Source organism: Diadema setosum, chromosome 22 (genome assembly GCF_964275005.1).
Source record: "Diadema setosum chromosome 22, eeDiaSeto1, whole genome shotgun sequence".
Lineage (NCBI taxonomy): Eukaryota > Metazoa > Echinodermata > Echinoidea > Diadematoida > Diadematidae > Diadema > Diadema setosum.
In genome coordinates this window covers 13117547-13129278 of record NC_092706.1, presented here as the reverse complement: position 1 = coordinate 13129278, position 11732 = coordinate 13117547, and the positions used below count along the sequence as shown (strand labels likewise).

General features: G+C 36.2%; 1 protein-coding gene across 1 annotated transcript; it reads right to left on the bottom strand.

Moving 5' to 3' along the window:
• Positions 1-247: 247 nt before the first annotated feature.
• LOC140245151 (peptidoglycan recognition protein 1-like) lies at positions 248-9344 on the bottom strand. The gene is made up of 7 exons (XM_072324750.1): positions 9228-9344; positions 5323-5353; positions 4634-4800; positions 3972-4107; positions 2421-2511; positions 1183-1291; positions 248-607 (listed from the first exon to the last, which is right to left on the bottom strand). The coding sequence occupies exons 1-7, from the start codon at positions 9342-9344 to the stop codon at positions 488-490; spliced, it is 771 nt and encodes a 256-aa protein (XP_072180851.1). The 3' UTR covers positions 248-487.
• Positions 9345-11732: the final 2388 nt, after the last annotated feature.

Genomic DNA, 11732 nt, shown 5'->3' with positions numbered 1-11732 from the left:
AACATTTGGCAACAATATTACTGTCATCATCATTGTCATCATTTCATTAACAGAATTATTCCTCTTGAAACAAAAGAGAGGACTTGCTGCATATTCCGATCGAAGCTAATATTGCAGTCGACTCTTTACTCAAACTGGTCGTCTGAACTACTCAGAATGCAAAACAGGGAAGAATATAAAATCTATACATTCATTACAAGTTACACAGAAAACATTTTTATCAAGCCCGCCTGCCCGCAGGAAAGATATGAATAGCAAAAACAAAACAAAATAAGAAATGAACTATATATAAATGATTATAATAGCTATAAAAAAAAACGCAAGAGCTTTGGGCTTCTTTGGTTATCAAGACACAGTATTTGATTCACTCAATGTTATAGTGAATTCTCATTAGGTGCATGCTTAGAATAGCTAATGTCAACTAAACATGCTGCTAGAAGCTGTACTTCTATATGGCTCATGTCGAGACCATAAAGTCGAGTAGAGTTTAAAAGGTTCTCATCTTGACAGGAATTTCATTCTCTTCAGATTGTTTGTTCATCTCAGGGGCATGGACATCTTCAAGTTCGTTCCCTGTCTTCTTTGGCGGGAAGTGATCACCAGCTTGCTGTAAGAGTCAACAATGAGAGGAAATAAAGATGTCTGGTTATAGAGCGTGAAAAATTGCATGGAGCACTCGTGTCGCACCTAGCCTTTTGCCAAGGCCCTCTCACTGTTTGGTGGTGAGCGAACGGGGGCGAACGAAGCAAGAACAGGTGAGTGCGAAATCATCGCGCTCGGCTGGGCTCGCTTCGCTCGTCCTTTACATAGCCATCAAACTGCGAGAGGGCCTTGTCAAAAAGGCTATACGCGCACCATAATGACATGCCAAAATTTGATATTTGCTACAGACAATCAACAGTCAACATATTTATTGATGGTGGGGTGGTGTAGTAACTTAGATTTCAGTTCGCTTCTCTTTATGGGATTGCATAATGTGTGGCTTTGGCAAGATCTTTGTGCAATATTAAAGGCTTGCTAATAAGCTTTCTTATTTCATATCGGAGTACCGGAGTCTTATGAATTATCACTGGTCGTTTTGTTCTTGTTTTACTATATTCATAAGAGTCAGTTAGGGTTTGCGGCTGGCATTACACTTTCATCCTCAATACCCAATGTGGTTACCCTATTAATCCTACATACCCAATGTGGCCAAGACCACATCGCCTCGAAGAGCGCCTCGCCCGGGCACGTCCGAAGAGGTGTTGCTTGACGGTGACCGTAGAGGGTGTAGTTTGCATTCAGTTTATTGCTGCGTTAGCAGAGAATAAGAAGAGCATGTCTTGGAATGTTTATGATGATGTCGATGACAACAATGCTAATCATCATCATCATCATGAGATCTATGGTGATGATAATGATGATGATTATTGTGATCATTATAATGATAATGATAATAACAACAATAATAATGATAATAATAATAATAATGATAACAATAATAATGATGATAATAATAATAATGATAATAATAATGATAATAATAATAATAATAATGATAATAATAATAATAATAATAATAATAATAATAATAATAATAATAATAATGATAATAACAATAATAATGATAATAATAATAATAATAATAATAATAATAATAATAATAATAATAGTAATAATAATGATAATAATAATAATAGCATGCTAATGATAGTAATGATTTTGATAACAATGATAATGTAACAAACAGAAAAACTGACCGGAAATAAAACTTATTTATTAGTGGAAAATTGAGCAAAGAAAATGGGATTCCGAATCCCATTTTCTTTGCTCAGTTTTCCACTAATAATGATAACAATAAGAATAATGTGGATAACACGAATGATTATTTATCGGTGGATAATAAAAAAATGATATTTGTTGCTATCTAAGAGTACATTTATATAGCCACAATGCCATGATATCACAGGCGTCTCATTTGCATGCAAATCCGGGATTAAATCAACTATTCACAAACGGAAAATACATGTATTACTCTACGCATCAGATAATTAAGAGTTCTGAAAATGGGAATGGACGATTTTCAAAGAGGATTTATAGTTACTCCATTATTTCAAGAGAATGCACACTGATTGGTGATGGAAATCAATGGAAGATCTTGATGCGTGACGTCATAGCCTAATCTCATTTGCATAATCATGTAAATGTGACCCATTGGACTGTTTCGTTAATACACGTGGAATTTGAAAATTCAACGAACCTGTTCTTTTGAAGGTTTTGATAAAGCTTTCTCTGTTGTTTGTCTTCACACTCTTTATTAAAGTCAATGAAGTAAAATTTTTCCTCAATTTTCTGAAATTAATATTATTGTCAACGAGAAAAAAATAAACAAAGACAACAGAAAATTAACCCCCCCCCCCCCCCCCCCCCTACGTACTCACTTCTCGATTGCACATGATACGATAGACTGGAACGCACTGATCGCCTGTTTGTTGGGAAGTTTGGCAGTGTAGTTACCCATGATGGATATTCCTGTCACGTCAAAGTGAAATTTACAAGAGAAGATTTATTAGACAAAAAGTCATATGTCATGCCTGCAAAATGTTGTTTTGCGATAACTTTCGGATACAGACTCGATTAACAGTCCTTCCGACATGATCATGGTATGTAATGAATAATGAACGGCAAAGAAAACAAAATTCGCCATTGCTGCAGGGATCCGGTGTCGATATCAATGTGGAGTATAAAGTTTCCGCACAGTGATTTATAGAGATACATCAGGAAACAACCAGGACAGAAAAGCAATTACCATAGCAACGGCAGAATGGAACACAAAGTCACCGCATCTGTATACATTGGTGGAATTTTTTTTATTGGGAAATGATTTGATACATCCAAGCATATTCTACGGCTTTCCTGCTTGTGTTTTCCAACATAAGATCATTATACTTGAACACAGTATTTACGGCACATGCAATAAGAGCCATCGAGGTAGATACTTAACAGTTTTGAGCCATTCATTTTTATCCCAACATGCAGATACACCGATACTTTGTGCCTTAAAGGACAAGTTCACCTTCATAAAGGATTGAGAGAATGCAGCAATATTAGTAGAACACATCAGTGAAAGTTTGAGGGAAATTGGACAATTGATGCAAAAGTTATGAATTTTTAACATTTTTGTGTTGGAACCGCTGGATGAGGAGACTACTAAGGCTCCTGATGTCATATGAGTACAACAGTATAAAGAAAAATGTAAAGAAAATTCAACATACATATTTTCACTTTTTTCGCATAATAAAAGAGCACTTGACTTGCCTCTTTCTAAAGATAATGGGAATAATATTACCCATAACATATGTCAGTGACGAGTCAAGGGAATGTGTACTTTTTTTCAAAAGATGAAATTTTGTGAAATTCTCTTTATATTTTCCTTATATTGTTGTACGCATGTAATAATAATAATAATAATAATAATAATAATAATGTACATTTATATATCGCTTATTACAGTAGTTTCTAAGCGCTTAACATTTAAATCTTAAATTAAAATCATACTGCAGTAGTCTTCTCATCCAGCGGTGACTGCACAAAAACTTCAAAAATTCATAACTTTTGAACGGATTGTCCGATTTTCCTCAAACATTCAATGATGTGTTCTGCTAATATTGCTACATTCTCTCAATCCTTATGTTAATGAAGGTGAACTTGTCCTTTAAGTCGATTCTCTAGTCATTTGGTTTAAAGATGACCTCAGTTGTTGTTGTGTTTTTTTTAACCAAAGATTATAATAACATTGAAAAGTCAAATTCTAAAGGTCACACAGCACCAAAGGGTAATTCATAAGCGTAAAAATAGATAGCTAGTAATCAAATAATGAAGGAAGTAAGTGAATCATTTGTTCCTTTGTATTCACTGCACCACTAGACATCCCGTGTTATGCATAACATTTATATTTTGTATAATTTATTCATGTACTTGTATATACTTGCCTATTGATCTAAAGTTGTACCACGGAGCGTGACTGCCCACCGTGTCCCAACCTCGTCCCTCGTACACTCGGCCATCTTCGCCAACCAGAAAGGAGTAGGCGATGTCATCCCAGCCACGGTCATCCATGTGCAAATCCTGCAGCAGTAGAAAGCGAATAAGATTGGTAAATCAATATCTCGTCATCATCATCATCATCATCACCCCCATCACCATCACCAGCATTATCATCTTTGTCATCACGAAGTTCGCGTTTCTCATTGCAAAAGCGGAATATTCATTCATTCGTACGGCGAACATTTCTGGTTTCTTGGCAGAAAAAAAAAAAACAGAAAAAAGAAAGAACAGACGTTTTTATTCACTTCAGCCTTAGCAAATGAATTAATATTTGGAATATTCTCCGATCTCAAGCAGAAGCGCAATAATGACTGCATATTCCAAAATTGTGTGGCAAGTATTTTTGACTTTTCGGCGGAAAAAAAAAGAGCATATGTTCTTATTCACTTCAGCCATTGTGAATTAATTTAAGATTGGAATACATAGGCTTACACTCTCCGAACTTTTGTGTGTGTGTGTGTGTGTGCGTGTGTGTGTGTGTGTGTGTGTGTGTGTGTGCGTGTGTGTGTGTGTGTGAGTGTGTGTATTTTCCTGTGGATTTCTCTACCTGTATTTCTCTCATCATCTTGCAGCAGTCATCCAGGTTGAAACACTCGTCCATGTAGGTGTGATGTAAGACGACGAACGGCACTGGAGTCGCCATGTCCTGGCGGGACTTTGGCGGTCTGGCGCCCCACACCCTACGGGGAACTATGATCGGACACGCCGTCCTCTCTGTCGATAGGTACAAGATAGTGGGGTTAGCGTGGAGGTGCGTGAGAGTGGGGATGGGGGGGGGGTGAGATTCTATATAGATTTATCTTAATCCAATCACTTTATTTCCATCGAACAAAATGCAACATAATGATACAACGTATATACACGTGAAGAAGTAAAGAAATATAAGTTATAAAGTATATTGCAATTATATACAGAATTAATATAATGTAGGCCTATAGTACACGCTTGTTGAAGAGAAGCAATGCATACTTTGCAAAAATGCCATTTAAAAGTAAATAAAGCTATGGAAAAGACTAGACTGATCCGCTAAAAACATGGCTTATTTCACTCCTTCTCTCTCCCTTTATGTCTGTCTCTATAACTGAATGGAAATCTGTTAAAATATAGAAAACGTGAATGAGTTTGAGTGCAACAGATACCCGCCTTTTCCACAAGAATTCGCTAGATGATAGATAGAATCAATTTTACAGATAGATGTAGAGGTAGAAAAGTGTAACAATAATGTACGACACTCACCATCGGCACTTGAGGCATCCTTCATCATAAACTGTGTAAAAAAAAATAATAATAAGCGAACAAAGAGAGAGAGAGAAAAAAAAAAACGTTGACTTTCTGTTTTAAACACATGAGCCTGAAATCATTACTTTATCATAGGTTGACCGAAATAGATGCAGTAACGGAAGCTAAAGTAAACGATATCTTGATAAGCCGAAAACTAAATAACAAAACAAAACAAAAACGGCGATGTCTTTAATATAACTTTACCATGTCTTGAGGCGGCAGGTTAACCACTCGCAATATTAGATCCAATTTACATGTGGAAAACAACGTCAACAAAAACAACAGAAGAAGGTGATTAAGCAGCATATTACTCTGTATATCGCATTTGATGGGGAAAAAAAAAACAAAGTTATCATAGCGTGTGAGTCACCTGGCGCATTCTATTGGCCACCTTGAACCACGTGACTGTGACGCCGCTTGTGCTCAAGTCATTGAAAATAAATTCAACTTCGTCTTCATTTTAACCACAGTAAAATTAAAAAGAAAACAAACAAAAAACATACGTGAAAGTTTCATCAAAACCGGACATGGAAAAAAAAAGTTACGCAAGTCAAAAGAGTCACACATTGCTGTCTTCCTGCATGACTTTACATCAGTACTTTTATATGAATAAGATTCAAGGAGATGCATGCTTTATCCTTCGCGAACAATTTTTCAAATGGACTACAATAAATAAAGAGAAATCAAACAAGCAGAGTATACAATATTTCCATAAAGTCTGACAAAGAATAAAAAAGCTGTGAAAAAAAGTTCATGTTTAATTATTGTTTTGCATGAATATTGATGTAAGTTGCAATCATGTTCTATATATTTTCTATATATGTTTGCAATATTCTATAATGCACCATGTTCTACATATTTGCAATAAATTTTCTACTGTTCTTCCCAGTTGGATATCATGTATCATTATTTTTATCCAGTGCGATATTTCATGCATTTTTCATTGAGAAATATTACAATAAAATTGAAATGACATGAAGTCAAGAAGGCAAATCAAATGGGACACTGATTTAAAGGGATGGTACAGTATTGGTGGAGATGAGAATTGGGCTTTTAACTTTTTGCGAGATACCAAGAAAACACTTGTGAAAGAGTACAGAGCATAACATTTTAAGAGGAATTCAAAGTTTATTTGATGAAAATCGGGCTTGGAATGACTGAAACATCCAAAAACAAAGTAAAACAAAGCGATCGTAATAAAGTGTGGGTCCATGCACATTTTATTAGAATAGCTCTTTTTTTGGATATCTAGGCCATTTCAAAAACAATTTTCATAAAATAAACATTGAATTCATCATAGAATTACATGCTCTTTCATATTTCATAAGAGGTTTCTCATTATCTCACCAAATACTGTTAGAAATCTGAAATAAGGTCTCAACCAAAACTATACGATCCCTTTAAACGCTATCTCTTTTCTTCTCTGTACTTTCTCCTCCTACCACTCCTATTTCTCAAAATTTTCAATCTACAATACATTGTGTAACTTTCCTTGTTCCTCCAACTATCTCCCCTCCCCCTTCCTCCCTCCTTCCTCCCTCCCTCTTTCCCTGGTTCTTTCTCATTCTTTTGTGTGACTTTCAGATTTCATGTCACATTTTTATATTTCCTCTAAAAGGCCTACTGTGTTGTTCGCTGCCATATTGTATTTAACATACTCAGTATGCACACTGCGAGCAACAGCAACGACAAAAATCTAACAATGATCCATCGCTACGACGGTCAACTGCTTACTCGACCCATGCTCGACCACAACGATAAAAAAAAAAATCAAAACAATGCAAAAACAATCTTGACGCCATTTACGAGACCTGCAATGACGTAATGGATACGCTCAAACAGGGAATTTCCCAATTCGTGATTTTTGCTGCTGATGTTATATAATCCGTTTCCCCAAGGACGCTATATAATACCCTTGCTTGCTTGGAGCCGCTGTGACTGTGCAATGTGGTCAAGTCTTTATATTCAGTCAGCTTGGAACTTTCCCTAAACTTTTCACGCTCATTTTACAGGAGTGTTACGCATTCTACAAGTTTACTGCATAGTCCACACAATCGTTATATATATGAAAACCGTGAAGTTCCGCTTTTTAACATAACATAGTTGGTGACAGGGCAATTTCGGGACTGTAATGAAAAGGATGCGGCGAGTCACAAGATTAAACCAAGGTGTGTTTACAATCACAACGTGCAGTGACGGGACATTCTTTTCAGACTGCTTAATCACGATTACACCGCTCCAAAAAGTCCCGTGGATTACAACCATCCATTTTTCGGGACAATAAAACTTAACCTTTGTACAATCAGGAACAACAGAACACAAAAACATTGTACTATGAGTATTATGCCCACAAAATACCGCTGAAATCTCGCCATTGTTTGCAGCAAAGGGGAACTCCTCTTTCAACTGGATACCTTACAGCTAGATATTGATTTTGTCAAATAATGAAGAGCAGCAATTTGATATTAATCTTCTAGTTTCATGTTTCACGGAGGAAGGGAAACTGGGAAATACGGAAGTTATGGAATTTTAAATTCTTAATGAGATTTTTTATACTTAAAGGGACTGTACAGTACTGGTTGAGGTGGGGATTCATGTTTTGAATATTCCTAAGTGAGATAATGAGAAACCTCTTATGAAATATGAAAGAGCAAGTAATTTTAAGAAGGATTCAATGTTTATTTGATGAAAATTGGTTTTCAGATGGGCTGAGATATCAAAAAAAGTGACAATCATGAAAGGCGACAGGCCACGCCTTTTATTAGGATCTCTTTGTTTCACGTTGCTTTTGGATATCTCAGCCATTTCAAAACTGATTTTCATCAAACTTTTGATACCCCTTAGAATTACATGCTCCTTGACATCTCATAGAGTGGTTTCTGAATATCTCACAAAACGTTAAAAGCTAAATCCTCACCTCAACCAGAACTGTACTCACCCTTTAAATTGAAATCATTACTGAAATTCTTCAATAAGATCATTGAGTTAAAACACACGTACGCGCGCGCGCACACACACACACACACACACACACACACACGTACACAAATTTCTTGTATCAGAGGTGTTCAAGGTAGTTTCACGTTAGCTTGGACTCATAACGCGAGTAGCCTACTAGTATACCAAATAAACGGGGTCCTGTTGATACAGGATGTCAGACTAAAAATGCACATCAAGCAGTTGCAATTTCTCCTGATACGATGTACTGCTAACAGCAAATGCAAAAAGACTGGTAAAGCAGTTTTATTGCCACTTTCCAATACAAAAAACTGGGATGAGAAACTAATCGCACACTACAACGTACCTGAACAAAGTGGCACGTGAAAAGGTATGATGTTCTGTGATAAAACTGACCTGCACACATGCATCAAAATTAATATGATAACTCGAACGTCTTTTAAATCACTGCTTCCAATGACAAATAATACCTTATAATGCTATGCTATCATCGGTTACCAAAGAGCCAAGCTTTTTGTTTATTGTTGGCAACAATTAAATGGAAATTCATAACACACGCAATCATGTCGTAGATGTGTGTGTGTGTGTGTGTGTGTAATGAAAATTTTTGAAATTATAGGAATGCCCATAGTGTGTAACACCTTGTTATATATCATAACTTTTGATAATATCGCTGAAAATAAGGAATCATAACTAGGCAATGTCATCAGAGAATAAATAAATAATTAAAATTGAATCAAATCAAATCATATCAAATGAAATCAAATCAAATCAAATCAAATCAAATGAAATAAAATGAAATGAAATCAATAACTAGAATCGATCAGATATAACGAATAGGATAATAATCCAAACCGTTTGTTTAACAATAGGCACGGGTAAGAAGTAGATCCCGGTCCTACCTTTCGCACCGGGTCGACGGCTCGCAGTTCTCCGCTAGGCCTGGCCTCGACCGAACCCCTCCACAAGGCGACAGCAAACACTCCCCACAGCAGGGCCTGCCCTCTTTCGAGAAACATAGTGCTCGAAGCCAGACTCGAACTCGACAAGAAGTATCGAACAAACTCGACAACTATTAATGCAGCTGCTTTTAACAGGTAGACTTACCTGTAGCAATCATGTGCTCATAATATAAACGCCGTACAGAAGTAGATTGAGTATACTTAACAGCACGTTCCGCTCATCGATGAATGAGCGATGTATAAATCATGGAGCTACTTAACATAATAGATGCATGGTTAAAGTCCAAATCACTCACCGTGACGAAAGTATATAAGGAAATCCCCCCCCCCCCCCACACACACAAGAGAAACTCTAGTGTGACCATGTAACACGTCCTAGTCTAGTTTCAGACCATTCAGTAATATTGGGACACTATTCCTACTTCCGCTATAGAAAATTAATACACGTGTGTTGTTTGTTTACATGACAATAATTAACATTTAGGAGATGATACATGCATGTATCTAACAGTCTCGCGCATTCTTTAAAGGTATTATAGATACCAAGTGGTTTGGGACATCAAATCATTCCAACAAATTATTGAGGTCATCTTTTAAAGGGAATGAACTGAGACCAAAAGACTGGGACATTTTTGTTGTAGTCTTTCTCCAAGTATTCTCTGGTAAAAGTAACTTATTGACGCATATTGATGTATTCATGCACAAAGGGCACAAAGACAGAACAAAACAAAACAAACCAGAAACTCGAAGTAAAGATAGTAAAGGTAGATAATAGGCCCTATTAGGAAAGGGAATCAGATTCATAAGGGTACAATAGTTCATATATTTATCATACGACATTCTTATGTTTGATCGTGTTTTGTTAGTCCCGTGTCAACAGTCCTCGTTTGACATGAGTATTGAGGAGAGAAACTATACATGTTTTTTGTTGTTGTTTTTTTAGATGAATGATAGGCAGATAGTAATATGTATAGATATATCAATATGCGGAGGGATAGAAAAACAGGTGGGGTATAGTGGATCGACAAACTGAAAGAGACAAAACTATTGACCACTTGGTTGATTTTATGAGTGGGTGAGTGGTAGAGATGCACAATGAGAGAAATGGAGAAAGAAAAAAAAAGGGGTAACGGAAGGCAGCCAGGCAAACAAAGAGAACACGAGAAAGTTTGGTTATTGCTGTTTAATCATCTTTATGAATGTTTAGATATAGATAGATAGATAGATAGATAGATAGATAGATAGATAGATAGATAGATAGATTACTATAGATATAGATAGATAGATAGATAGATAGATAGATAGATAGATAGATAGATAGATTACTATAGATATAGATAGATAGATAGATAGATAGATAGATAGATAGATAGATAGATAGATTGCTAGATAGATATAGACAGATAGATAGATAGATAGATAGATAGATAGATAGATAGATAGATTGCTAGATAGATATACATAGATAGATAGATAGATAGATAGATAGATAGATAGATAGATAGATAGATAGAAAGATAGATACATGTAGATAGATAGATAGATAGATAGATAGAAAGATAGATACATGTAGATAGATAGATAGATAGATAGATAGATAGATAGATAGATAGATAGATAGATAGATACAGATAGATATATAGGAGACTGTTGAACTTGAAATATATTGGAAAGTGTATGAAAGTTTATAGCAGTATTTCGCAATTTGATAAAGGAATTTATCATCAGCTGGAACAATAAGCCATCTCATTCTTTCCGAGTGCCGAGTGGTAGTTTTTACGACCTTCATGGTCCCTAATTATAGATGATAATTGATGTGATTTAACACCTATATGGTTCATCTTAACATGGTATCACTCTCACTTCTCCTTTATTGCCACTCTGGATGCGAAAGCAAGCCAAGTGTGTGTGATATCGGGACGTACATTATGCTTTCTTGTAAAATTCTCTACGCGTGTCACACTGTCACCATAGAGCTACCGTACACTGCAGTGCATACAGGTACCGTACAATGGTGTAGTTCCATGCTGTAACTACGCACAGACTGGAATCGAATACAACGACAAGGCACTAAACCAGTAAAGTGGTTTGGCCCATACACTGTAAAAACATCGGTGTTAGATTTAACACCATCGGTGTTAGATTTAACACCATGGGTGTTAAATCTAACACCGATCAATCTTCAATAGAGGACCACACCCACAGGTGTAGAAAATGTATTGTGACGGTGTTAAAAAGTGTTCACCTGGCACTTCGTGGTGTTAATTTGACACTGTAGCTGGTGATATTTTGACACTGCGCTGGACTTAATTCATTAATGACACCGCATGGTGTTGATTTGATATTGGTGGTGTTAATTTCAATGGTATAACACCCGTCCAGCTTCAATAGGAGATCACACCAACTGGTGGGATACTGTGGTGTAAATGTGTTTACACATTTTTT

What these genes read in the sequence shown, in the direction of transcription:
- LOC140245151 (XM_072324750.1), bottom strand. Translation starts at nt 9,344, where the DNA reads ATGTTTCTCGAAAGAGGGCAGGCCCTGCTGTGGGGAGTGTTTGCTGTC. An exon ending in AGATGATGAGAGAAATACAG is followed by an intron (nt 4,108 to 4,633) that starts GTAGAGAAATCC and finishes CTACTGCTGCAG; the next exon opens with GATTTGCACATGGATGACCG. An exon ending in GTACAACTTTAGATCAATAG is followed by an intron (nt 2,512 to 3,971) that starts GCAAGTATATAC and finishes TTGACGTGACAG; the next exon opens with GAATATCCATCATGGGTAAC.